The sequence below is a fragment of the Chionomys nivalis genome, chromosome 6 (genome assembly GCF_950005125.1).
Source record: "Chionomys nivalis chromosome 6, mChiNiv1.1, whole genome shotgun sequence".
NCBI classification, from domain to species: Eukaryota; Metazoa; Chordata; class Mammalia; order Rodentia; family Cricetidae; genus Chionomys; species Chionomys nivalis.
Genome location: NC_080091.1, coordinates 4601643 through 4624808, shown reverse-complemented (window position 1 = coordinate 4624808; position 23166 = coordinate 4601643). Strand labels below are relative to the sequence as shown.

The 23166-nt window shown below is 55.1% G+C and overlaps 1 protein-coding gene across 4 annotated transcripts in view; it reads left to right on the top strand.

Annotated features, from left to right (window-relative positions):
• Sbno2 (strawberry notch homolog 2) overlaps positions 1 to 23166 on the top strand; it is a 42731-nt gene that overhangs the window by 6608 nt on the left and 12957 nt on the right. The window contains exons 2-5 of one of the 4 annotated variants that reach the window (XM_057771560.1): positions 7502 to 7676; positions 9638 to 9711; positions 11357 to 11468; positions 21225 to 21386. In XM_057771560.1, coding sequence (XP_057627543.1) covers positions 7596 to 7676; positions 9638 to 9711; positions 11357 to 11468; positions 21225 to 21386 — 429 coding nt within the window. In that variant the 5' untranslated portion in view covers positions 7502 to 7595. Of the gene's footprint in view, positions 1 to 7501; positions 7677 to 9503; positions 9712 to 11356; positions 11469 to 11503; positions 13866 to 18003; positions 18642 to 21224; positions 21387 to 23166 lie in introns of those variants that run through there. The other 3 variants (XM_057771561.1, XM_057771563.1, XM_057771562.1) reach the window with 3 other exon arrangements.

Here is a 23166-nt window from a genome sequence, read left to right as displayed (position 1 = left end):
CCCCAGCTCCTGCTTCCACTCCCATGGTCAGGATGCAGAGACAGGCAAGCAAGGCATTCTCCCTACTCACTGTCCCCTCCTGGGCTTTTCTCCAGCCGCATGGTGATTGGCTAAGTCATCCCCAGCCTGGTCATTCTCTGTGGCCCCCAGCAGTGGAGTCAGACTAGGACCTGAACCCCATGCCCTCTCCCAGAGGCACAGTCATAGTCAGTTGGGGTGCCAGACACTCCCACCAGACCTGTCCGCAGCATGGACGTTTGTGTTTTTAGTTGTCAGCATGGGCATTCTTGTGATCTTCTTTGCCAAGGGCTAGAGGGTCTCCAGCCGGATCACCTTATCCCTGCCCCTGAGCGCACAGCTGTCGCCCCATCCCAGCATCTAGTCCATGGATAAAGGCTTCTGTCCGGCCAGAGAGGATAAGCACTTCAGACGCCTGCTCCAGCCTCTTCCCTGAACCTGGCTCTCTTGTCTTCTGACGTTCCCTCCTGCCTACCCCTGTCCCGCAGAAGGTCCTGGAAGGCAAGGGTGGGCCGATCCAGCCCCCATACTGCGACCTCTTGAGGAATCCTGGGAAGGGCTGTGGTGGCCCTGTGACCACTATTCCTCAGTACCTAAGTACAGCCAAGAGTGAGGGCTTGCAAGGGCCAAGTCTAGCCTGCACACTTTTTTTTTGAGTGGGATCACATGAGATTGGTGGAGGGGCCCTGCAGGCCAACTTAGTGGCTGAGGTATTGGCTGAGGGGTCAGAACTGGAAACAGAAGGTATAATTCACATGCATACCCCTGCCTTTTGCCTACTCCCCAGGTACTCTGTTCCCATGACACACACGTGATGCCTCTCCCCAGCGTGCTTGTGACACTCGGTGCCCATGTCCAGAAGGACCTGGGGTTAGGCTGGCCATGGCCTCTGCCTGTAGCTGGCATCCCCATCGTTCTCCAGAGAACTCTAGAAACCCAAGGTCACGCTCCAGGCCAGGCTGCTCCCAGTGCGCTGAGGCTCTCGTTTTTAGCCCCTGGAAAGTGAACATAGGGCAGGACTGCCTCCATCACAGTTCAGATGCCCTGCGAGTTTGCCAGGGTGCAGAGCTTCACAACCTGGGCAGTTTGAAGCCACAGGAACGGAGAATCCTGGAACCCTAGCTCTAAATTCTATGTCCTGATACCTCAGTCTCACGCACCCCCATCTGCAAGGCCAGGACTCCGAACTGCACAAGTCAGTGGGTTTGGGGGTCAGCTACTCCAGCTTCACCCAGTATCATCTATTGTGTGTTCAAAGACCCAGACAAGGCACTCAGTGCCTACCTGTGCCCTTCAAGGCTGAGCATCTGGCCCTGTCCTTCTCCCAGATGGTGGCCGCTCCTCCTACAGGCAGGGTAGAGATGCTCCGACCCTCTTCAGACCCAGCCACATACACCGGGGTACAGAACAATGGAGGACATAGGACTGGCCCTGTGCCCATCTCTCCCCATCCTGTGGTGTATCCTGAATACCATGGCGGGTGAGGGGAATGGGGCCAGGTAGGGAGAAGTCAGCCTGAGTTCTCTGTGTGTCACGTGATAAAATCTACTCTGGGGAGCCCTGCCAGTAGAGGTGGAGGTTTGACCAGTAGAGGTGGTTTGACTGCCCAAATTACTTACTTACTTTTTGCATTCATTTATTGTTGGCGGGGTTGGTGGGATGGGTGGTGATGTAGTGTGCAGCATGGCATGTAGAGGTCAGAGAACAACCTGTGGGAGTCGGTCCTCCAATTCAGCCATGCAGGTCCTGGGGACCCGCGGTGTTGGCCCCACATCACTTATTTGCTGGGGTTCGACTCCTGATTCGGGAATAGGGTTACCAGTCTGTTTAGGACCCTGTCCCAAGTTCCCACAGAAGCCTCAAGCGTCTTGACTGTAAGATGGGAGAGGAGACTGAGTGTGGGGGACCCTTGCCAGATACCCGATGCTGCAGTCCCGGGCAGCAGCCCACGACTGATACACTCCTCTCTGTAGCACCACTGCTCGGCACACCCTCACCCCACCCCGAATCACAGAGGCCAGGACCCAGAAAAGGATGACCCCACAGTTCTCAGCCTGGCTTTCCAGAGCCACTGTGGTTTACAAGAAACTCTGAGGCCTTGGGGACACCCATGGGCAGCCCAAGGGAGGGAGGGGACCCATCTGGACTGGACTCCTGGGAATGGTGGTTGGCCTTGTCTTCTGGTATGCCTGAGTACTGAGGAAGGGGCAGAGTTGGATGAGGTGGGTGTTCTCTGGATACTATGCCTGTCATTAAGGATATGGCCTCTCCCACAGCCAGGCTGCACCTTTACAAAGGTCAAGAAGGGCGTGTGGTGTTGGGTTTCTTGCAAACCCAGGCCCACCTGACCATTGGGAAAGGTGTAAGGGGGGCTGGCTAGACCAGACTGCCAGACTGGTGTCCTTGGCCATAGTAAGGTCTTTGAGCTATGGGGTGGTAGTACTGTGACTACCCGGCTCTTGGTCCCCATCATGCCCTGGCCCAAAGTGGTAGCCTCATGCTTCTTCTGTGGACAGCTCTAGCTGCACCAGTCAGGGCCTAATCAGGCGTTTGAGTTACCCAAGACTCTGCCTCATATGGCTGAGCCTCATGAAACCCACTAGCTTCCTGCTGCCTGGGCTAGATCCCGGGGCTGTGAACTCACTGGATTTGGGGGTGTGAGAGCCCAGAGACAGAGGCCAGACTTGACCCCCATGCTCCTGTGGAGGAGGCCTGTAGGTCTCCGTCATGGCGAGCAGCAGGCTCTTTATGTACTATCTTGCTGATGTATTCTGGCCCTGCTTCTGCATATCTAACCCCAGGACATTCTGGTGGTCCCCTGTGGGCAGCTTCCCACTCCTGGACATTAGACACTCCAGAGAAGCTAATTCACAGCTGAGCCACTACGGACAGGCTCTGAGCCTTCTGGAGGGCCAGCAGCAGCTGCATAGTATGTCACAGGCCAGAGTTGTTTCTGGAAGCTTGAAGTCCTTTGCTCCTTAAGATTTTCCCTTTTTTTTGTTTTATGTTTTGTTTGCTTGTTCTTAGATAGCCCAGGCTAACATGTACTCACTCATAGAGATCCCCTTGCCTCCCAGGTCTTGGTGATTAAGAGGGCGTGCCCAGCTCACCTGAACTCTTGATCCTATTGCTCTGTCCCCTCTTACTGGAATGACAGGTATGCACCACTACCACCTTCAAACATCCCAGCAATTGGAGGCAGACTTCAGACTTCAGAACCTCTGTGGATTCAAGGCCAGCCTGGTCTACACAGTGTTACTCTGTCCAAAGAAAATGTTTTTACCCATTGAGCCATCTTGCTAGCCCCTCCTGAATGTATTCTGGGGACTTGTTGGGCTGGCTCCATAACCCAGAGTGAGTTCATACCTGGAGAATTGGGAGGAAGGATGATCTCGGGGATCTGGGAAGGCTGGAGGAGGCTGGAGGAGGCAGTGCTGCGCTCTGACTGCTAGCAGAAAAGGTGCAGGTTCAGGTTGGGCCCTGCACCGCGGCCACAGGGGAACCTGAGTGTGTGCGTTGCCAGGGTGTGTGGAGGTCAGATGGCTCTCCAGCCGCTCAGGCCGTCAGCCTGCAGTTCACATTGTGGACATTTTGTCTGGTGCTCTCACTGAACACAGTGACCCCAGGGTCCCTCCACCCTGTAGAGTGTACCTGAGTTTTCCGCTCATGGCTGTGTAACACACTGGTGTGTGGGTGGTACACACCATGTGTCCATCATCTATCAGTAGACCTCATGGTTCATTGATATGTATTTGTGTGGACCTGTGCTTTGGGCACATGGCTAAAAGCAGAACTGCTGGATCTTACAACAGCTCTGTTTAACTCTTTTTTTTTTTTTTTTTTCGAGACAGGGTTTCTCTGTAGCTTTGGTGCCTGTCCTGGAACTAGCTCTTGTAGATCAGGCTGGCCTCAAGCTCACAGAGATCCACCTGCCTCTGCCACCCGAGTGCTGGGATTAAAGGTGTGTGCCATTACCGCCCGACTCTGTTTAACTCTTTTTTTTTTTTTTTTTTTTTTTTTTTTTTTTTTTTTTGGTTTTTCGAGACAGGGTTTCTCTGTGGTTTTGGAGCCTGTCCTGGAACTAGCTCTTGTAGACCAGGCTGGTCTCGAACTCACAGAGATCCGCCTGCCTCTGCCTCCCGAGTGCTGGGATTAAAGGTGTGCGCCACCACCGCCCGGCTCTGTTTAACTCTTAAGGAACCACTAGGCACTTTCTGGGGCTTTGCCATGATGCTGGCTTGCCTGTGCTCCTTACTCTACAGTTCAGAGTGCCCAGTGCCTTGGCAGATGCCCATATTGCCCCCACCTCTACTCCAGGTCTAGGTCTGAACCCTCTGCCTCGTCAGAGGAACCAGCAAGGATCACCAAGGCACAAATCCCAGATCACTTGTGATGGCTCCTACCACTCAGTGGCCATTGAGCCTGACCCCTGCCCCTGACTGACCAAGCATGACCCACACCTTCCAGCACAGCCTCTCAGAACAGGAGGGAGTACCGTGCTCCTAGATGACAGGAGGAAAGACACAGCATGGTGGGCAGCCTGTTCTGCAGGGTCCCTAATAACTGTCTGGATGACCAGTCAGCTCACTTCCTCAGACAGCAGCCTGAGGCTAGCCTCTAGCCCAGCAGACACCAGGCCTGGGAGATGCACGAAGCAGCACCACAGGACTCGGCTCTGAAGGGTTCTGCCCCACTCACCCTCAGGGTGTTTGGTTGGGAGGCAGAAGTTGAGCTGAGGAGGTCTGGACCCTTCAGCAGTTAGGTCCATCAGTTAGTTGATGGGCTACTATGACCCAAGGACCACAGGTGCCAAGATGGAGCCAGGTGTGGCCTGCCTCACCCCTAAATCTCTGCGTGTGCATGTGCACATGCTCGTGTGGGTCCATACACAGAGGACTCTGTCAGTCTCTGCCTTATTCCTTTCCTCAAAAACAAAAACAGCCGGTGATGGTGGCACACTCCTTTGGTCCCAGCACTTGGGAGGCAGAGGCAGGGAGATTTCTGTGAGTTCAAGGTCAGCCTGGTATCCAGAGTAAGTCCCAGGACAGCCTGGGCTACACAGAAAAACCCTGTCTCAAAAAACTAAACAAAAATCAACAATTAAAAAAAGAAAAGGAAAAAAACAAAAACAAAAAAAAACAAAGCACAGTTTCTCTGGCTGGAGAGATGACCCAGAGGTTAGGAGCACTCTCTGTCCAAGTTCAATTCCCAGCACCCACATGGTGGCTCACAACTGTCTGTAACCTCAGTTCTAAGGGATCCCATGCCCTCTTCTGGCTTCTGTGAGCACCAGGCACACACAGATACAAGTGCAGGCAAACCACCCATATACATAAAATTAAAATAAATCTTTAAAAATGATTTTATATGACACGGGCTGATCCTCCAACTCTCTGTGTTGTTGGGGATGACCTTAAACTCCTGGCATCCTGGTTGCTTCCCCCCACCCCTTAGTGCTGGGATGACAGGTGTGTACTGTTGTTGGGGGAGGCCATCTGTCTGGATGCCCAGACTCCTGAAATCATCACACAGAAACTACATTATACTGGATGATGGTGCATGCCTTCAATACCAGCATTCGGGAGGCAGAGACAGGTGAATCCCTGTGAGTTCGAGGCCAGCCTGGTCTACATGAGCTAGTTCCAGGACAGGCTTGATAGCTACAGTGAAACCCTGTCTCAAAAAACCAAAAAGAAAAAAAAAAGGAAACTACATTATTTGCAATACTGTTTGGCAAATAGTTTAAGCATACTGTTAGCTAGCTCTTACATCTAGAATTAACCCATTTCCATTATTTTATATTTTACCAAGAGGCTCGTGGCCTACCAGCAAGGTTCCAGCTGGCAGCTCACATCTTTCCCCTCTGGTAGCTATGTGGCGTCTCTGACTCTGCTGTCTTTCTCCCAGCATTCAGTTTAGTTTTCTCCTCCTAGCTCTACTCTGCCCTATCCCAGGCCAAGCATGCTTCTTTATTCATTACCCAATAAAAGCAACACATATACAGAAGGGCCTCCCACACCATACTGTGGCACCTGGTGTTTGCTGGGGATGGAGCCAGGCCCCTGTATCTGCTAGGCCAGTGCTCCACCCATTGAATAACAGGCTCAGCCTGACTTCCTCCCACTGACCCTGGAGCTTGCATTGCTGGCTTGTGTCTGTCACAGTTACTGCTGGGTTATAAGTGTGTGTGGCCATGTCCTTGTTCTGCAGTGCTGGGAACAAAGTCTGCACAGTAGGTATTTTTACCCAGTAGACCTCCAGTTCCTTGTTTTGTTTTGGAGAGGGGCTCATGTAGCTCAGGCTGGCCCTAACTTCCTGTGTAGCCCCAACTGACCTTCACCTCCTGGTCCTTCTGTCTCCATTCCCTAGTGCTGGATGATGGGTACACCATCACAGCTTGTTTATGGGGTGCCGAGCATCAAACCCAAAGCTTTATCCCTGGCAAACAGTCAACAACACCCCGTAACTTGTGTTTACTTTCTGAGGCAGTCACTCTGTGGCCCAGACCAGTCTTGAACTTGTTATCTTGCTGCCTCAGCGTCTCAAGTCCTGGGGTGACAGGCTTGTAGTACCCAGAGCTAGGCAAACGTTCATCACTGAGCCATATCCCGGTTTGCCCCGAAATATGAGGACATTCAGTCCCTCAGATTACACAGTATCCACCCACCATGAACTGCTCTGAGTGCCATCCAGTTGTGACCAGGCCATCGCTGAGCAGATGGCCTTTGAGCAGGGACTGGTAGGGAGCAGGACTTCTGGCCTTGCTGGCAGTCTTGCCTCTGCCCACTGGGCCCCTCTCCTCCCTCCTGCCACCGTCCCCAGGCAGGCCCTTCCTCTGGCTGGATTACACAAGCCACTGCCTGCTGCTTGTGGCCTGTGCTGTGGGCAATTACTGGAAGGGCCAGCTCCACTCCAGGGCTTAACTGGGCGGTGCCTTCTCCCCTTCCTGCCTCTTTGGTGATTAACCTTGTGTTCTGCCTGCCTGAATTCTACCTCCCTTCTGGCTGGCCTGGGGGCTCAAGTCTGGCTGGTGGGAAGTCTAGGGACCTCGGTGTGCTCTGGTCTGTACCACAGACCTGGGGAGAAGGCTGTACTTGTCCTGCGTTTGACTGTGTCGGGGCTGAGGGTTCATCACCCCCAAGCCTAGGATACCCTGAGCAGGGCTTTTCTTGATCTGACCCAATGGGAACTTTCGGGGCTCTTCTAAGAGACTTGGGGCTCATGGCAGGCTTTGGGTGTCTGCAGTGTCTACAGAGGGCCTAACTGACCATCCCCACGGGGCCACAGGGCCAGCCTCAGGCTGTCCCGCTCATAGTGGTGGACCCGGTAGGTAGCGGCCGTGCCACGACTAGTGCTGATGTGTCGATGGCCTCGGTGGGCCGGGAGCCACAGCTGTGCCTTCTGCCCTGACACCATCCCGAATGGGAGGCACTGGGTTGGGGAGCATCCACAGTCAGTTCAGTATGGCATTCTTCCGCCACAGGGCATGACATCGCACCTGCTGCTATTAGTACCGCAGAGTGAGAAGGCCAGATAGCGCCACCCAAGGGTCGTGGAGCCCCACTGTCACCCGCCTCATGCTGGCAGTGGAGCCCGCCATGGATGGGGACTTCCCTTCGCATGAGCTCCCACCCCCCGGAGGTGGCATCCAGCTGCAGGTGAGCCTTGTCCTTATTCTCATAAGCACCCCAGGGGACACAGAGGATGCCCTGATGGCCATGGCAACCTTTGTAGCTCGTCTACAGAGCCCTGCTCCCCAGCTTACAGTGACACCCTAGACACAGTCCTGTCCCAGAGTGAGAAAGAGGTTGACTTTGACCCTAGCCTGCAGCATCCTCTTGAGTCTCCTGCCCACAGTTGGCAGCGGAGGGGCTTCTGTTTGTTTGTTTTATTGTTGTTTTGGGTTTTTTTTTTTGGTTTTTTTTTTTTTTTTTTTTTTTGGTTTTTCGAGACAGGGTTTCTCTGTGGTTTTGGAGCCTGTCCTGGAACTAGCTCTTGTAGACCAGGCTGGTCTCGAACTCACAGAGATCTGCCTGCCTCTGCCTCCCGAGTGCTGGGATTAAAGGCGTGCGCCACCACCGCCCGGCTGTTGTTTTGTTTTTGAGGTTGGGTTTCATTGTAACCCAGAGTGGCCTCAAGTTTGCCAGTATGAGAGGGCAATCATAAACTCCTGGCTCTGTCTCCTAAAAGCTGAGGTGGCTCGTGTGCGCCACCACGCCTGGTGTCTGCTGAGAATGGAGCCCAGGACTCGGTGCAAACTGCACCAGCTCCAGCTTCATTTGGGGCTCTTTTTTGTTGTTTGTTTGTTTTTCGAGACAGGGTTTCTCTGTAGCCCTGGAGCCTGTCCTGGAACTAGCTCTGTAGACCAGGCTGGCCTGGCAGGGGCTGCTCACAGGCACTGAGGATGCAGGACACAGGAAGGGTGGTCAGACAGGATGAGGGGGAACCAGATGGAACAGAGGTGGGCACAGCTGAGATACTGGAAGGGCCAGATAGAGTGGTGCTTACCCAGTGCCCATACTGTGCCCAGCTGGGCCACCACATGCTCCTATGGGTAGAGCACAGATGAGAAAGTGTCATTAATGGAGCTCCCACATCATGTAGTGCTGACACCCGGAATGTCACTCACAGCTCAGAAACCCTGGCTGGCAACCAGGCCATGCCCAGCTTCTGTCCTTTCTGCTTGGCCCTCCATGTTCCCCGCCCACTGTTCCTTCATTCACAACCCATAATTTACTTAATTATTTCCCTATTGTGGGGCCTTTGGAGAGAGTCCAATTTCCTCTGCTATAAATAGTGCTGCCTTCTCCCTCCATCCATCCCCATGGTACGATTCCCAAACAGGATTCCAGGGACAGAAACAGGGATGGTGGACTCTCAGTGGGTGGCGCTGGGTCCGCCAGCATGTGACCCTTTATAATGACATCCAGGGTTGCTCATTTAGGGTAGCATCAAGCCCTATTAGGGATAGGAATGCTGGTCCCTTGTTGAAGAGGTTTTGGGTGAACCTCAACTTTGCCCAGAGTACCTTTGGGGTCCCAGAGCCTGGAACCACACCCCACATCCTAAGCCACTCCCAAGCCCCTCACCGAGAGATCCTAGGCAGGCACTCCATGCCTGACCACGCCCCCAACCCCTCACTGGGGATTCTAGGCGGGGCTCCACCCTGACCACGCCCCCAACCCCTCACTGGGGATTCTAGGCGGGGCTCCACCCTGACCATGCCTCCAACCCCTCACTGAGATTATAGGCGGGGCTCTACCCCGACCATGCCTCCAGCCCCTCACTGAGATTATAGGCGGGGCTCTACCCCGACCATGCCTCCAGCCCCTCACTGATATTCTAGGCAGAGTCTCTGTCACCAACCCACGTCCGCATCACTTTCAAGCAGTCTCCAGGGTTCTTATTGGAAGGGAACATTCAGCCCTGTGGGGCCGTACACCCACACTCAGTGTATCATTTGCTCCCTTCTGCCTTCTTTGCAGCCTTCCATGGCTAACCTCATGCACATGGGGAAGCTGAGACATTGGCTGACTTAGTGGTTCTCCATGACCCTTGCCTTTTGTACACTGGGGCCCTGCTTTCTTCCTGCCGTACCTGATGCCCCCCTGTGTTTCAGAACCGACTCCTGCACTGTCCCTGGTGGAGCAGTTTTTCACCGGCCTCGTACCCCACCTTCTCCAGTGAAAACCAGTAAGTGTGCAGTGGGACTCACCCCAGCGCTGCATGGTGGAGCAGCCTGGAGGACCAGGTCTAGAGGGAGCGTGTTTGCAGAGCTCTGTGTCAGGATAAATCTGGGTTTGAAATGGCAGAGGTTGCTGGGGGAGGACTCCAGGACCTCCAGAGAGTCCTGGGTTTTGTTTTTTTGTTTTTGGTTTTTCGAGACAGGGTTTCTCTGTGGCTTTAGAGCCTGTCCTGGAACTAGCTCTTGTAGACCAGGCTGGTCTCGAACTCACAGAGATCCGCCTACCTCTGCCTCCCAAGTGCTGGGATTAAAGGCGTGCGCCACCACCGCCCGGCGAGTCCTGGGTTTTGAAGGCTTGGGGGAACGCACCGTGCAAACAACTCAAAGCAGATTGGGTCAGAGCTTCCGTCCCAGGGTGGTGCGTGCATGCGTGCCTGCCTGCATGTGTGTGCATGTGAGCGTGCGTGCCTGTACATATAGGGCTGGAAGCCAGTGCTGGGTATGTTCCTCATTCACTCACTACCTTTTTTTTTCTTTAAATTTGAGTCAGGGTCTCACTCTGTAGTCCTAACTGGAACTCCCTGTATAGCCCAGGCTGGCCTGGAACTCAAAGAGATCCAAGCACCTCTGCCTCCAGAGTGCTGGGGTTAAAGATGGCTCAGTCACGGATATTTTGCCTTGCATGTATGTTTATATATGACGTGCATGCCATGGAGGCAGAAGAGTGTGTTGGATCCCTAGAACTGGGGTTACAGGTGGTTGAGAACCACCACGTGGGTACTGGGAACCTGTATCTTTTTGAAGAGCAGCCGGTACTTTAACCACTGAGCCATCTCTCCAGCCCCATCCACCTTGGTTTTTGAAATGGGATCTCTCGCCGGGTGGTGGTAGCACAAGCCTTTAATCCCAGCACTCGGGAGGCAGTGGCAGGCGGATCTCTGCGAGTTCCAGGCCAGCCTGGTCTACAAGAGCTAGTTCCAGGACCGACTCCAAAGCTACAGACTCTCTCACTGGACCTGGAGCTCACCACCATTTGACTCTGCCTGTCGCCATGCTGAGGTTATCCGTGCATGTGGTTCAGGTCCTGGTGCTGCACAGCAGGTTCCCGCAAGGAACCATTTGTGGGCAGGCTCTGGGATTTATTAAGTGAACTCAGCCTTCACGTTTGTTTTAGCAAATCTCTCCAGAAAAGGGGTAGAGGCCCTAGGGATGGCCAGTGTCCCTCTGCCCCATGCAAAATCCCGTGTCCCCCCCCACCCCGAGGCTCAGCACAGCTCACTGAGCCCAGCCCCCTCACCTGCAGGGCGTCAGAACTCAGCTGGAAGAGCAGCCCTAACAGGACTGCCTCTGTTCCCGTCTCCTTATTCTTCTTAGCCACAGAGAAACAGGTCATATTTGTCTGAGGGACCATGTAGGAGGCCATGTAGGAGGTGCTGGTTGGTAGACTGACTCAAGCCTGTCCTGGGATATGCTCTGAGCTGTGTTTGTGAAGCCCCTGGGTTGGATCCATGACTGTCCAGTGTGATAGGCCAAGCCTCATCAGTCATGTGACTGATGTGACTGAGCTCCCACCAGTTGAGAGGGGTCCTGCGATCTTGTGCCCCGCCTTGCCTCTCTTAGCCCCATGGTCACTCTCCTTATTTCTTTTTACAGACAGTTCATGGGTTCCACCCCATTCCTTGATGGCCAGTCCTGCCCTGACACCAGCTACCCTACCACAGCCACTGTCCCCAGCTTCTTCTCCAAGAGCAGCGACTTTGCTCAGGTAACAGCCACTGCACAGGGCCCTGAGCCATCACTGTGGCTGCCAGTCTTCAGGACTGGTGGGACAGGGGTTCAAGGCCACTCTGGGCAGGGAGGATCAGGCCACCCAGACTGGTCTTGGCATCCTGGAATTGAGATCTGCTGTCACTGGTCTTTGGGACTTTGCCGCAGAGTTGTACCTGAAGGTGACTTTTCCCTAGCCAGGGGAGCTGTATGAGGAAGGCTGGAGGCTCCCGGGGTCTGTGGCTCACGGGGTAGATCGTCTGTCCTGTTTCACACCTGCCTCACACCCTGCACTGTGCTGGGTTTCCCCACGGGTCCTACACAAAGCGTCCATGCCCCGTGCAGCATGTGCAGGTAGCCAAGCCCACTCACAGATCCCAGGACAGGGTCTGAATCCCATTCCCCATGAGTCACCAGGGCATCCACCTCACCAGCCCCTCACTGCCACCTAAGAACTCACATCAGGGAGCTCAGCAACAGGGCAGTGGCATATGTCTCTGTCACCAGGTCTCTGCAGAAGTGTAAAGAATGTTGTGTCATCAGGCTCCTCAGAGCACAGTGAGGAAGCCAGGCCTGCCAGCCCACATCTCGACTGCCTTTCTGTCTTTGTCTCTGTGTCTGTCTCTCTGTGCCTTAGTCATGGTTCTAAAGGACAGAACTGGTGAATGAGTATATAATATATCATACATGCGCATAGCTACAGATACAGACACATGCAGCCATTTAGTGGTGTGGCTTACGGGCTGTGACCTGGGTTGTCCTAGTCCCGAAGCAGGATGTCTCAGCAGTCCCAATCCAGCGCTGCAGTCCTGGAGGAACCTAGGGGTCTGCTGGTCGCCAGACTGCACTGGAATCCTGAAGAAGTGGGCTCTCACCAGGAAAGGAGTGCCTCAGCCACAGGGTAGACGGACCTGCCAGCGAGAGAGGGCAAGCAGGCAGAGAGCAAAGGATTCCTTCTGTGCCCTTTTATGCAGGCTGCCACCAGAAGGTGTGGCCAGGTTAGGGTCCAGTCAAGAGATCTCCAGGTGGGCCCAGCTGCTTGGGCTCGTTGTTCCAGATGTGGCGAGCTGGCAACATCAGCCCTCACATTCTGTCCCTGTATTCTCTCCCTGTCTCATTGTCTGCCCTCTGTCTTTGTGTCTCTGTCTCCATCTCTTCTGATGCCAGAGGCCTAAGCTGCCTCCTCCCTTTGTCAGAACTCCCTGAGGCCAGGCCCCCACGAACTGCTTATGTGGTCTGCCCCTTGCCTGGACCCTGTTTGTCCCAACACATCTGGAGACATGGTGGCTCTGGTGGCAGATGGCCACGTCCTTCTAGTGGGTGAGCATTTATTGACCACTTGCTATATGTGTGCCCTGCACACACTGTCCCCAAAATGCCTGTGGAAGTACACACCCCATGCCTGTGCCCTGTTCACAGAAGGTTGGACCCAGGGTTGAGGAGCTCAAGCTTGTCACCCTTCTTCACCTCCCCCACCTCCCTGGGCCCCTGGTGGCCTTGAATTCCATGGAACAAGAAGGAGCCAGACTTGAGCCAAGTGTCCCAACCACCGAGCAGAAGGGACATGAGGGGTGCTCAAGTGAGGAGACCTGGACCGGCTAGGTGTGGTGCCAACCCCACCCGTCTGAGTTTAGAGTTTTTACCTGCAGGCTGCAGGCCTCTGCTCGAGCAGACACTCCCTCACCGCAACCCTTGTGGTCTCTGCTCACTGCAACAGTGTTAGCCTGGAGTTGGGACAGAAAACCCAGCTGTGCCAGGAACCAGAAGAGAAGAAACCCTCAGGCAGCTGGAAACTAAACACAAGCCCCAAGTTTTTTGGTAGAAGAAGCAAAAAGAGAAAAACTATGATCCATGTGACTTAGCCCTCTAAGGAAGAAGTCCTTCCGATTCCTGCTCTTGGGAGCCAGACGGAAGGGGAGAGTCTGGGGTGCTCCTGGGCTACACCGAGAGTCTGTCTCAAAGCAACAAGAAAACTACAGCAGGAAAAGAAACAGAAGGAATCCAGAGTGTTGTTGTCTGCCGGTCTGTCTTCCTCGGATAGTCGCCTCTGATCCCTGCTGTCTTCTGCTCAGGCTCTTTTCCCTCTGCTGAGAGCTGTGGGAGTCCCTCCTCCCCCCCCCAGCTGCTGGCTGGCCCTGTCACGTCACGCAGGGGTCACTTCAGGCTCCCACAGTCTTGAGTTCCTGGCAGTACCTCTTGGAGCCTTGCCTTCCTTTTCAGCCAGCCCCAGACTTCCACCACCTGCTTCTACAAGGAAAGGGCCCCGTGAATCCCTGCTCCGCCTTCCATCTCCAGGTGGCTTGGAGCCCCTACCCCATGGGCTCTGATAGCCCTGCTCGGTGACCGGAACAGCTCCACAGACCCCTGTGGGGATAGCCCACCCTGGGCTGTGCAGGTGCGTGGGTACTCAACGCCTGGTTTTGTCTCCATTTTTGAGTTTTGGGTTTTTTGTTTTGTTTTTTCATGTGTGTTTTTTAAGTTGAGACATCACGTGACTCCAAAGCCACCATATCACCATCTCATGAACGACCACCCCCTCTTCAGTCCACACACCTGAGAATCCTTTTCTTGTCTTTGGGTTCTTCTGCTCTGGACATTTCCTTTGTGGAGCCCCACACTGTGGGGCCTTTTGCGTTTGGGTCCCTCCGCGCTGTGGCCTGTGTCGCTACCTGTCATGGCTGACAGTGCTCCCCATGTCCGTTGTGCACTCACCTGCAGAACTTGTTTATCCATTTGACCATCGTGGATGAAAGAGTTTCCACAGGGCCTTGTTTCCAGGCACGTGTCCAGGAATGGACGTGAGGGCCAGATGACCGCTGGAGCTGTTAGCGGAAGCTTCTGTTTCCAGGGGTACAGATAGACTGTCAGCTCTGGAGAGCAAAGCCTGGGACATTTGGGAGTGAGGGGTGCTAGAGGGAAGGGGGAAGGACCTACTGTCTGACCCCCGTCTTCCCTCTGCATTCTCCTCAGGCCTCTCCTGGCCTGTACCCCTAGAATGCCCTCGGGCTTCTCAACATTCCCAGTGCCCATCCAAGCCCTGAATCTCCCTTGAGGCTCCTCGTGTGGGTGCAAAGCCACACAGACCCCGTATTCTTAGCCATGGCCCTGTACAGGTAGGATGGGGTCCTGTGTACACAGGCCTGCACCCCAGGCCCCCCACCACTTCCCTCCAAGATTGTGTATCCAGTAATGTGCTCTCCAGGCTGGTTGCTGGGAAGCTAGATGAGCTCACGCTCAGGAAGGAGCGGTGCTGCCGCCTCCCACCTCCCGCCCTGCCCGGCGGGCGGCCGCATCGCATCGACTGCTCTGCAAATGTTAGTCTCAGGGATCAGAGGTCTGGCCTCTGCCTACCCGACAGTTTACGGGCATCGGGGAAGGAGAGCCAGAGAGGGGCGCTCGCTTACAGGAAGACATGCGGCTACTGCCATGTAGAGGTGGGCTGTGGGGGACCCTGCACAGCGAGATCCACAGCACTGTGGCCCAGGCTATGCACAGAACTTGTAGCCACAGGGCGGGGCTTGTGGAGAAGCAGCAAGTGGACAGGGCAGGGGAGACTGAGGCCCAAACTGTTGAGAATCTGGCTTTCCCTGCGGGGAGCCTGGTGTGTGAGGCGGGTTTGCACAGTCCCTATCTGGCCGCTCCTGCCACAGTCACCAGGTACTCTTAGCCAGTCTCCAGCCCCAGCCTCCTGTGCCACGGCTTCTTTTTGTGTCTGATCCTCCATTTCATAGAGACATCTGTGGTTGGTTAAAAACTCACCATGACCCTGTGGGTCATTATAGTAGCCCATTATTTCTGCTGTACGTGTTGTTAGGGTCCAGGCCGAGGAGTGTTTGTTTGTTTGTTTTTATCTCAGTTTTATGTGCATATTGGTGTGAGGGCATCAGATTCCCTGGGACTGGAGTTACAGACAGTTGTAAACTATCATGTGGGTGCTGGAAATTAAATCTTGGTTTTCGCTGGGCAGTGGCGCACGCTTTTAATCCCAGCACTCGGAAGGTAGAAGCAGGTGGATCTCTGAGTTCGAGGCCAGCCTGGTCTACAGAGCTAGTTCCAGGACAGGCCCCAAAGCTACAGAGAAACCCTGTCTCGAAAAAACAAACCATAGCCGGGCGGTGGTGGCGCACGCCTTTAATCCCAGCACTTGGGAGGCAGAGGCAGGCGGATCTCTGTGAGTTCGAGACCAGCCTGGTCTACAAGAGCTAGTTCCAGGACAGGCTCCAAAACCACAGAGAAACCCTGTCTCGAAAAAAAAAAAAAAAAAAAAAAACATAAATAAATAGCCAAAATAAAAAAAACCCTGGTCCTCCAAAGAGCAGCCAATCTCCCTGAACTGACCGTGTAGCTGAGGCAGACCTTGAACTCCTGATCTTCCACCTCAACTTCCCACACCTGATTTCTCTGGTGTCTGGGATGAACCCAGGGCTCTGTGGTACTCTCTCACTCTGCCCCCAGCCTTGTACCACACCAGATCCTGTATGTTTTGTTTTTTGAGACAAGGTTTCTCTGTGCAGCAGTCTTGGCTATCCTGGAACTCATTACATAGACCATGCTGGAGAGATCTGCCTCCCCAGTGCTGAAATTAAAGGTGTGCACCACCACTGCCTTTTTTTTTTTTCCCGAGACAGGGTTTTTCTCAGTCCTGGAAATAGCTCTGTAGACCAGGCTGGTCTCGAATTCACAGAAATCTGCCTGTCTCTGCCTCCCAAGTGCTGGGATTGAAGGCGTGTGCCACCGTCGCCAGGCTCTATTCTTGTGTAGCCCAGGCTGGCCTTGACCTCCTGCTAGTGCTCCTCCCTCAGTCTCCTGAGTGCCGGCTTCAGTGAGCAGATGAACTAGCAGCTGGGGTGACCTGTGGGCTGCCTGCAGCCATCCACACACCAGCCCTGCTTCTTTGCTCTGAGACCCCGTGTGAGGCTAGCAACCCTCCTTGCCCTACTCTGTCCTTTTGTGGTGCTGAGAGCCAAGGCTGGAGACACAGTGGGACATTAAGACCAGGGTCAGATGAGGTCAGGTTGTCCTGTAAGGGACACTCACCCCCACTGCCTCCATCAAATCCAAAGACCAGCTAGCCTGGGAGTCAGTGCCCTCTGGCCAGCCCTGCCACCCACTAGTGGCCATCAGCCCAGACCTCCACATCAGCAAATGTCTCACCATTGGGCTGTGTGTCTAGCTTGGCCCTGTCCATCCCTCTACCCTATTCCCAGCTCTTCCTCCTCCTAGACTGAGAGCAACCCCACAACCTGGATCAGAGACCCCTCCCTGCCACACCCTGAGTTCTCTCTTTCCTGGGAGAGCCCTCAAGCCCTTCACCTTTCATGCTTGGGTTGTTTTTGACTTCAGCTTCTTTACTTGTTTGTGTTATTCTCAGTCCTCCTGAAATCGCTCTCCCCCATTTCTTTTTAGCCCTGGCTGTACTGGAACTAGCTCTGTAGCCCAGGCTGACCTTGTACTCAAGATCTACCTGCCTCTGCCTCCTGAGTGCTGAGTGCTGGCCAATAGCTCTTTCTAAACTAGAGCTCACACAGCTGTAAAGACTGTCCTCTCGGTGCCCATCCACCAGCCATGGGAGGGTCAGCAGCTCCAGGTTGGCCTTGGCTGCATAGAGTGCATTTACAGACACAGGCAGCCCTCACCTCTCTCCAGTTCTAGAACACATGTCTCCTCAGAGGAAAGCGTGTCCCCTGACAGGTCATTCCATCTCGTCCCCAGCCCTTGGAGTCCCACGTGGTGTGTGCTCTGTGTCCTCAAGGTTCCTCCAAGCCACGTGTGCTGGGGTCTCTCCTGCTCATGCTGTGTGATATTCCCGGCTGTGGACAAAGCGTGCTGTTCCCACCATCCGTGCGCCGTGATTCTCTGCTGTGGTGCTCCTAATTCCCCCTGAGGATCTAGAAATGTGTTTGTGGAGTTAACTCCAAGCTAGTGAGTGCTTTGCCCTCTAGGAAGCTCCCTGGCTGCTTCCCAGAGTCCTTGGGCTTCAGCTCCCCGCTCTCCTCAGCCGGTTCTGTTTTCAGTTTATTGAGATAGGCTCTTTCATTGTAGCCTGGGCTGCTCTCCCAATCCTCCTGCCTCATCCTCTCGGGGTGATGACAAGGGTGCTCCACGGTGCCTGGCTTCACTCCGCTAACTGGAATTGACACTTTGCTCAGTGCCTGCGTCGGTCTGCAATGCAGTGCAGGGGCTTCTTGGTAGGATTGATGTTGCCAGGGTTGATGAGGGCCAGGAACATGAGTCTACTTTGTCTGCTGCTTCTGGGGCCTTTGTCCTGGGTGACCAAGGGAGTGAGAACCTAGGAGGACCTGTAGTCCCATGGTCCTGACAGGATGGCCAGGGCTCTTGTCCCTGCATGGGACCCTGCTTGCTGGGCTCCTCAGCCTTCTTCCCAGGAGCTCTGACCCCTCTTCTGGGGTACCTCATCTTCCAACAGGAAAGGCCACAGTCCCCAGGGGCAGCTGTAAATGACTGTAGCCCCATGGGGGAATCACACCACTGTGACTCCCAGCTTCTTCAGGAATGAACAGCAGGAATGAACGACTGTGGCCCAGGCTGAGGAAGCTTGAGGATAAGGATGCGGTTTGATGAAGGGCTGGGGAGGCTCCGCTTAGCTTAAGGGAGGAATAGAATAGAGGGGTGCCTTGGCCTCAGTTCTCCTAGCCCAACTTCTCACAGTGCTCCCCCTCCAGCCCCTCATTCCTTTTATCCTTGGGGAGGAGGGTCACAGACAGAGTCTAGTGCTTCAGTAGTTCTGGGGAAACTGAGGCTTTGTCCTCTAACCCCAGTTGAATGCCCCAGGAGAATAGGACCAGACCAGGAGCTGGGCCCGGCAGGGTGCGCCTTTGTTGACAGCCCTTCTGGGCCGGTCCGCCCCCTACAGTAATTCTCCGCACTCTGCCAGTAACTGCCCTGACTTACCAGGCAGGCATCATTTCCTGAAACTCAGCCCAGCCTTAGGGGAAGTCGGGAGCCGGTGACTAACCCTCATGCAAATGGGGCCGGCAGGATCACTGCTGCCTCCAGCCCGACAGAGCTGCTGAGCCTGCGGCCACCGTGGTCATGAGGCTGGTGCTCCCCGGCAGCTCTTCCAGGGGGACACGGCGGCCACTGCTCAGCGCCCCACACCCCGACCATGTCGCAGCTGCGCTTCTGGCTGCAGTTCGCCGCGCTCAACAAGGTAACCAGCCAGGGACCAGCAGGGCCACCCAGAGCCAGCTGTGCGCCCCTGAGCTCCCACAGGTGGCAGAACCAGGGCAGGACGCCCCCAGCCCTGCCCACGCTGTACTCTCCTTGGCGAGTCACAGTGAATGTGCCAGAATTTTAGAGCAGTAGCCAGCACGGGGGTGACTGGGGAAGGGAGTCGAGGATGTTCTCAGCCCCTGTGGGATCTTTGTCAACACCTCTTCCTGGACTAGGGCAGAGCTCAGTCTCAGCCAGGTCTTGTGGGGTAGGTAGAGCCAGGAGCCCATCTTTCCTCTGGTCTCCCAGTCCAGAAGGGGTGGGGGGTTTCTGTGTTTCCGACCGAGGGAGGGTCCCTCCTGGGCTTGGGAGCTGTCTGCTGTCTGACCTCTGAGTGGCCTAGGAGGGTCTAGCTAGGGCTTGCTCCTGCCAGTTCCCCTCCCCCTAGCAGGCCATCAGATGCTGCAGCCAGTAACCACAGTGGGGACCCTCCTAGCCTCCTCATTTGTGCCACCCAATAGAGACCCAACAGGGAGGAACTACATGGTATAGACTTTAGAGGGACCTCGCTGGGAACCCCATCCTCAGATTATCCTGCAGGGGAAGCCCAGGACATTTCCAGTGGGTGGGGGGGCTCGCCAGTGTGGGTCTGTGATTAGTTAGTATCCTGGAGGTCTGCACTCACACGTGAGCAGGGCCTGGACCCCTGGAAACCCTGGTCCTAAGGGAGGTCGCATCAGGTTGTTTGCCCTTCGCTGCACTGGCTTTGCTGGCGAAGTTTTAGACTGGCATTGAAGGTGCCAGGTGAGTGCTCTTCTGCCACGCCAGCACTGGAGGACCGGGGCGGGGGGGGGGGGTCTGAGGTCAGCAGGGGCAGTGTGAGACTGGCTTAGAAAGTTAGGGTTCCGGGATGGTGCGACGCTCCTCACAGCCCTCACTTTCTGTCCCTGTGTCATGCGCATCACACTGAATGAGGGGCTTTCTGCTGACACCACAATGGCCTGCCGTGTAGAGTGCCTCAGTTTCCCCTCACTTCCTTTCTCTGTCCTGTGATGCCTCGGGACATAAGCCATCCTACCCTCTCAATCTGCCTCCCTGGGCCAGCCTTAATTGACACTGTCCCCATCTTGGGTTGAGGCCACTGTGAAAGGGACAGGGTTTGCCTCCTCCAGCCACATCTCCAGAGATCATCCCAGGGAAGATGGGGACAGAACGGGCCTGAGTTGCTTCTTACCAATGGCTTTGCTGAACCTTGCTTTCACCAGACCCTTATAATCTACTGACATGCTAGGGCTGTGTGTGGGGAGGGTGTTGGGCGCCCTGGTGTGTTCTAGGGAGCCCTGAGACATACAGCCCCAATGCCTGAGGACTTCTTCTGACTCCTCTGCCTCCTTCCTTGTTCTCGCCATACTGGAGACCACATGTTTCAGAGCTGTGCTGTGCTGCCCCATCTAAACCCAGGGTTTAGACTGGGCGCTGTGCTGGGGACAGGGAGGTGGCACAGGGCTCAGGCTGTGGCTGTCTGTCTGAGCCTGCTCCCAGCACATGATGGAGAACCAACTGGGTCTCGAGAGCCCATGGTGCACTTTCCTGTCCCTAAATGCAGGCTGCCACCTCTTCATTGGGGTCACAGGGCCCTGGGAGGTGGGGGCTATGAAGCCCAACCCCATAGCAACCCAAGTTCATGCAGGTTTCTGCAGGAAGCTGCCAGGTACCCACACATACCTCCCCTTCCCTGGATAAAACCAGATGGCCCTGGCCTGCCTCAACTAAGGGGCTGGCACTGGCAGCTATCCCCGTACCAATGGAGAAGGTGGGTAGTTGTTACTCAGGACCCACCCTAGGACCAAGACTTCCACCCGGCACAGCCTCATCTCCCTGGCATTCTCTGGGCACACCTCTGTTGCAGACAGTGGCCCAGAGAGCCTGCTGTGCACCCTGGGAGTGCTCACTGTCAAGACCCCAGAGTCAGGGTGTGTGAGGGGCTCTGTCTGGTGAGGTCCTAATGCCTCGGGGCAGATGTCACCTGCCACAGGGCTCAGGGGGGCAGGGTAGTTCTGCCCAAGCCCGGCCTTCAGGATTCTCACCCTGGCCTCAATCCCTTGTCTGTAAAGCTGGAGAGGTGGGAGGGGCATGGAGACCCCCAACCTGCAGAGTGCTTTCAGGGTCTCTAGGTGGAGATGGTGGCTCACACCTGTCATCTTGGGAGGCTGAGGGAAGATTACTATGAGTTTGAGGCCAGAGCAAACAAACCTAAGCTTATTGGGTTTGATCCGTATTCCATTTAGCTCACTCATGTGAAGTGTGTGTATTTAATGACTTCTAGAACATTCCATCCCATCAGACGAAACCCCCATCCCTGTTAGCCATCACTGCACTCGTCCCAGCCCTGGACCTTGAATCCATTTGTCACCACTGGGTTCTCACTGAGTGCCATGTCTTCACAGTCCCTCCGTGTTGTGCTGTGTGGGACTTCACTGCTGTTCGCGGCTTGCATACTCCACTGGGTGGCAGGCTACATTGTCTTGTCGCTTGCCTGAGGGCCCATACCAGCTACTGCCTCACCCATGCCTTCTCCTAGGACCCCTCATGCCTCGAGGACCTCTCCAATGCCTCCATCTTCTCGTCTTCTGTGGATTCCCTGTCAGACATCCCTGACACGCCTGACTGCATGCATGTCGACAGCCTCAATGAGGTGTCCACCATCTGGGACGTCAGCACCACCTCAGCCACCCCTGGCAAGGTCAGCAGGGCCAGGGCAGCACCTCCAGAGCCACTCTGGTGACATGGGTGGAGCAGGGAGGGCTGTGACCTGTGTCCTCCTTGGGCCTGGGTTATAAGGGGCGCTGTACCCCAGAGGCTGGAGGAACAATCTTCACAGCCTAGAGGCCCGCTACATATCCAGTGTCCCCAGATGACCCCACTGGGTCTCAGATGTGTGTCTGCTGGAAACAGGTGCAGCCAAGAGAGACACAAAGCTGTATAAGTTTATTTTTCTTTGGTGTCTGTTAGTTACTGAGCTGGAGTCTCACACAGCCTGGGCTGCTCTCAACTCTGCCAAGGCTGACCTTGAACTCCTGATCCACCTACCTCAGCCAGTGTGTCTGACTCCAAAGGCAATTTAGGTTACCAATTCTCACCCCAAGAACTCTGCCCTCGGTGGACCCCAGAGGTGTGGATGAAGACAGATGTGACCGCGAGGGGCTGCTCCTGGCCTGCGCGGGTACAGTCAGTGACCCTGCTAAGATCCCGGCAAAGTCCAGGGTGCCTCACAGAGAGCACCTGGCCTCGTGTTCAGGACGAGGAGACAGTTAGCTGATGACTCCCTGACACATGAGACCCCAGACAGTGTCTCCCAGGGCATCCTGGCTTCTGGGACTGACCTTCTCTCCCGCTCTACACACTGTGGATGGGTTTCCACTTAGACAGGGCTCCAGAACTCAGCAGGCACGTGACTGGGGTGCCCCGGCTGCAGGGTGTGCAGAACACTGACCCAGAAGGCTCGGGCCCCCAGAGGACACTAATGGCATGTATGGTCATTCCAACTTGGGGGGTCCTTGGCATAGATGGAACCTCACTGAGCTTGACCTGGTTCCTAATTCTAATGATACAAGGGAACCCCAGTCTAGGCCTTCCTGGGATCTTCCAAATGGAAACTTGTAGACTGAGAGTGTAGGTTAGGGATGTTCCCAGGAGTTCCCAGATGGGAGTCCTCCATGCAGCTCTGAGGTGAAGGCCAATTGTGTAGTTGGCAGGGGCCATAAGGACAGGCAGCCCCTGTGTGCTGCCCCCCTGCTGTGAGGGGCTGCAGCAGCGGCCTTTCCCTTCTGAGATCAAGGCCACAGGGTACTGCCCACCCCGCCCAGGGCCTCAGGCGGCTGTGGACCAAGCCCCTATCTGAAACCTAACACCCAGCACTGCCCCAGCCCAGCAGGCCGGAACATGACTCAGCCTTCCAGGAACCTCCACCAGTCTGCTTGGGTTTTTGTTAATTTAAGAAAGAAAAAAAAAAAAAAGAAGTAGAAGAAGGCAGGAGGGCTGAGTGTGGACTTGTAACCTTCCCGAGCTTCCGCTGGCTTTCCACACCCCTGGCTTTGTTCCCAGCAGAGCAGGGGACATGTGACAGTGAGTGTCCCTGTGGTGCCCCAGAGACTCCTGTCCTCCCTCAAGGATGCTGAGGCCAGGGCTGAAGGTCGCCTGCCATCAGGAGCAGGGGCCAGTAGGGCCATCACTGAGCAGTCGGTCCCTGCTCTGCCAGTCAGTGCAGAGCGCTCCCCTGGCCTGTCCAAAGCCTGGGGTCCATCCGACCACATGAACCAGGTGTGCTGCTGTCCCTGTAACCTCAGCCCTCAGGAGGATTGGGATTTTAGGGTCCTTGGCTACATGGGAAGTTTGAGGCCAGCCTGGACTAAATGCCTTTATTTTAAAAAACCAGCCAAACAAAGGGGACTGCTATCATTACGGGCTTTATTCCCAGCATCTACGTGATGGATCACGGCTGTAACTCCAATTTCAGGGGTGCT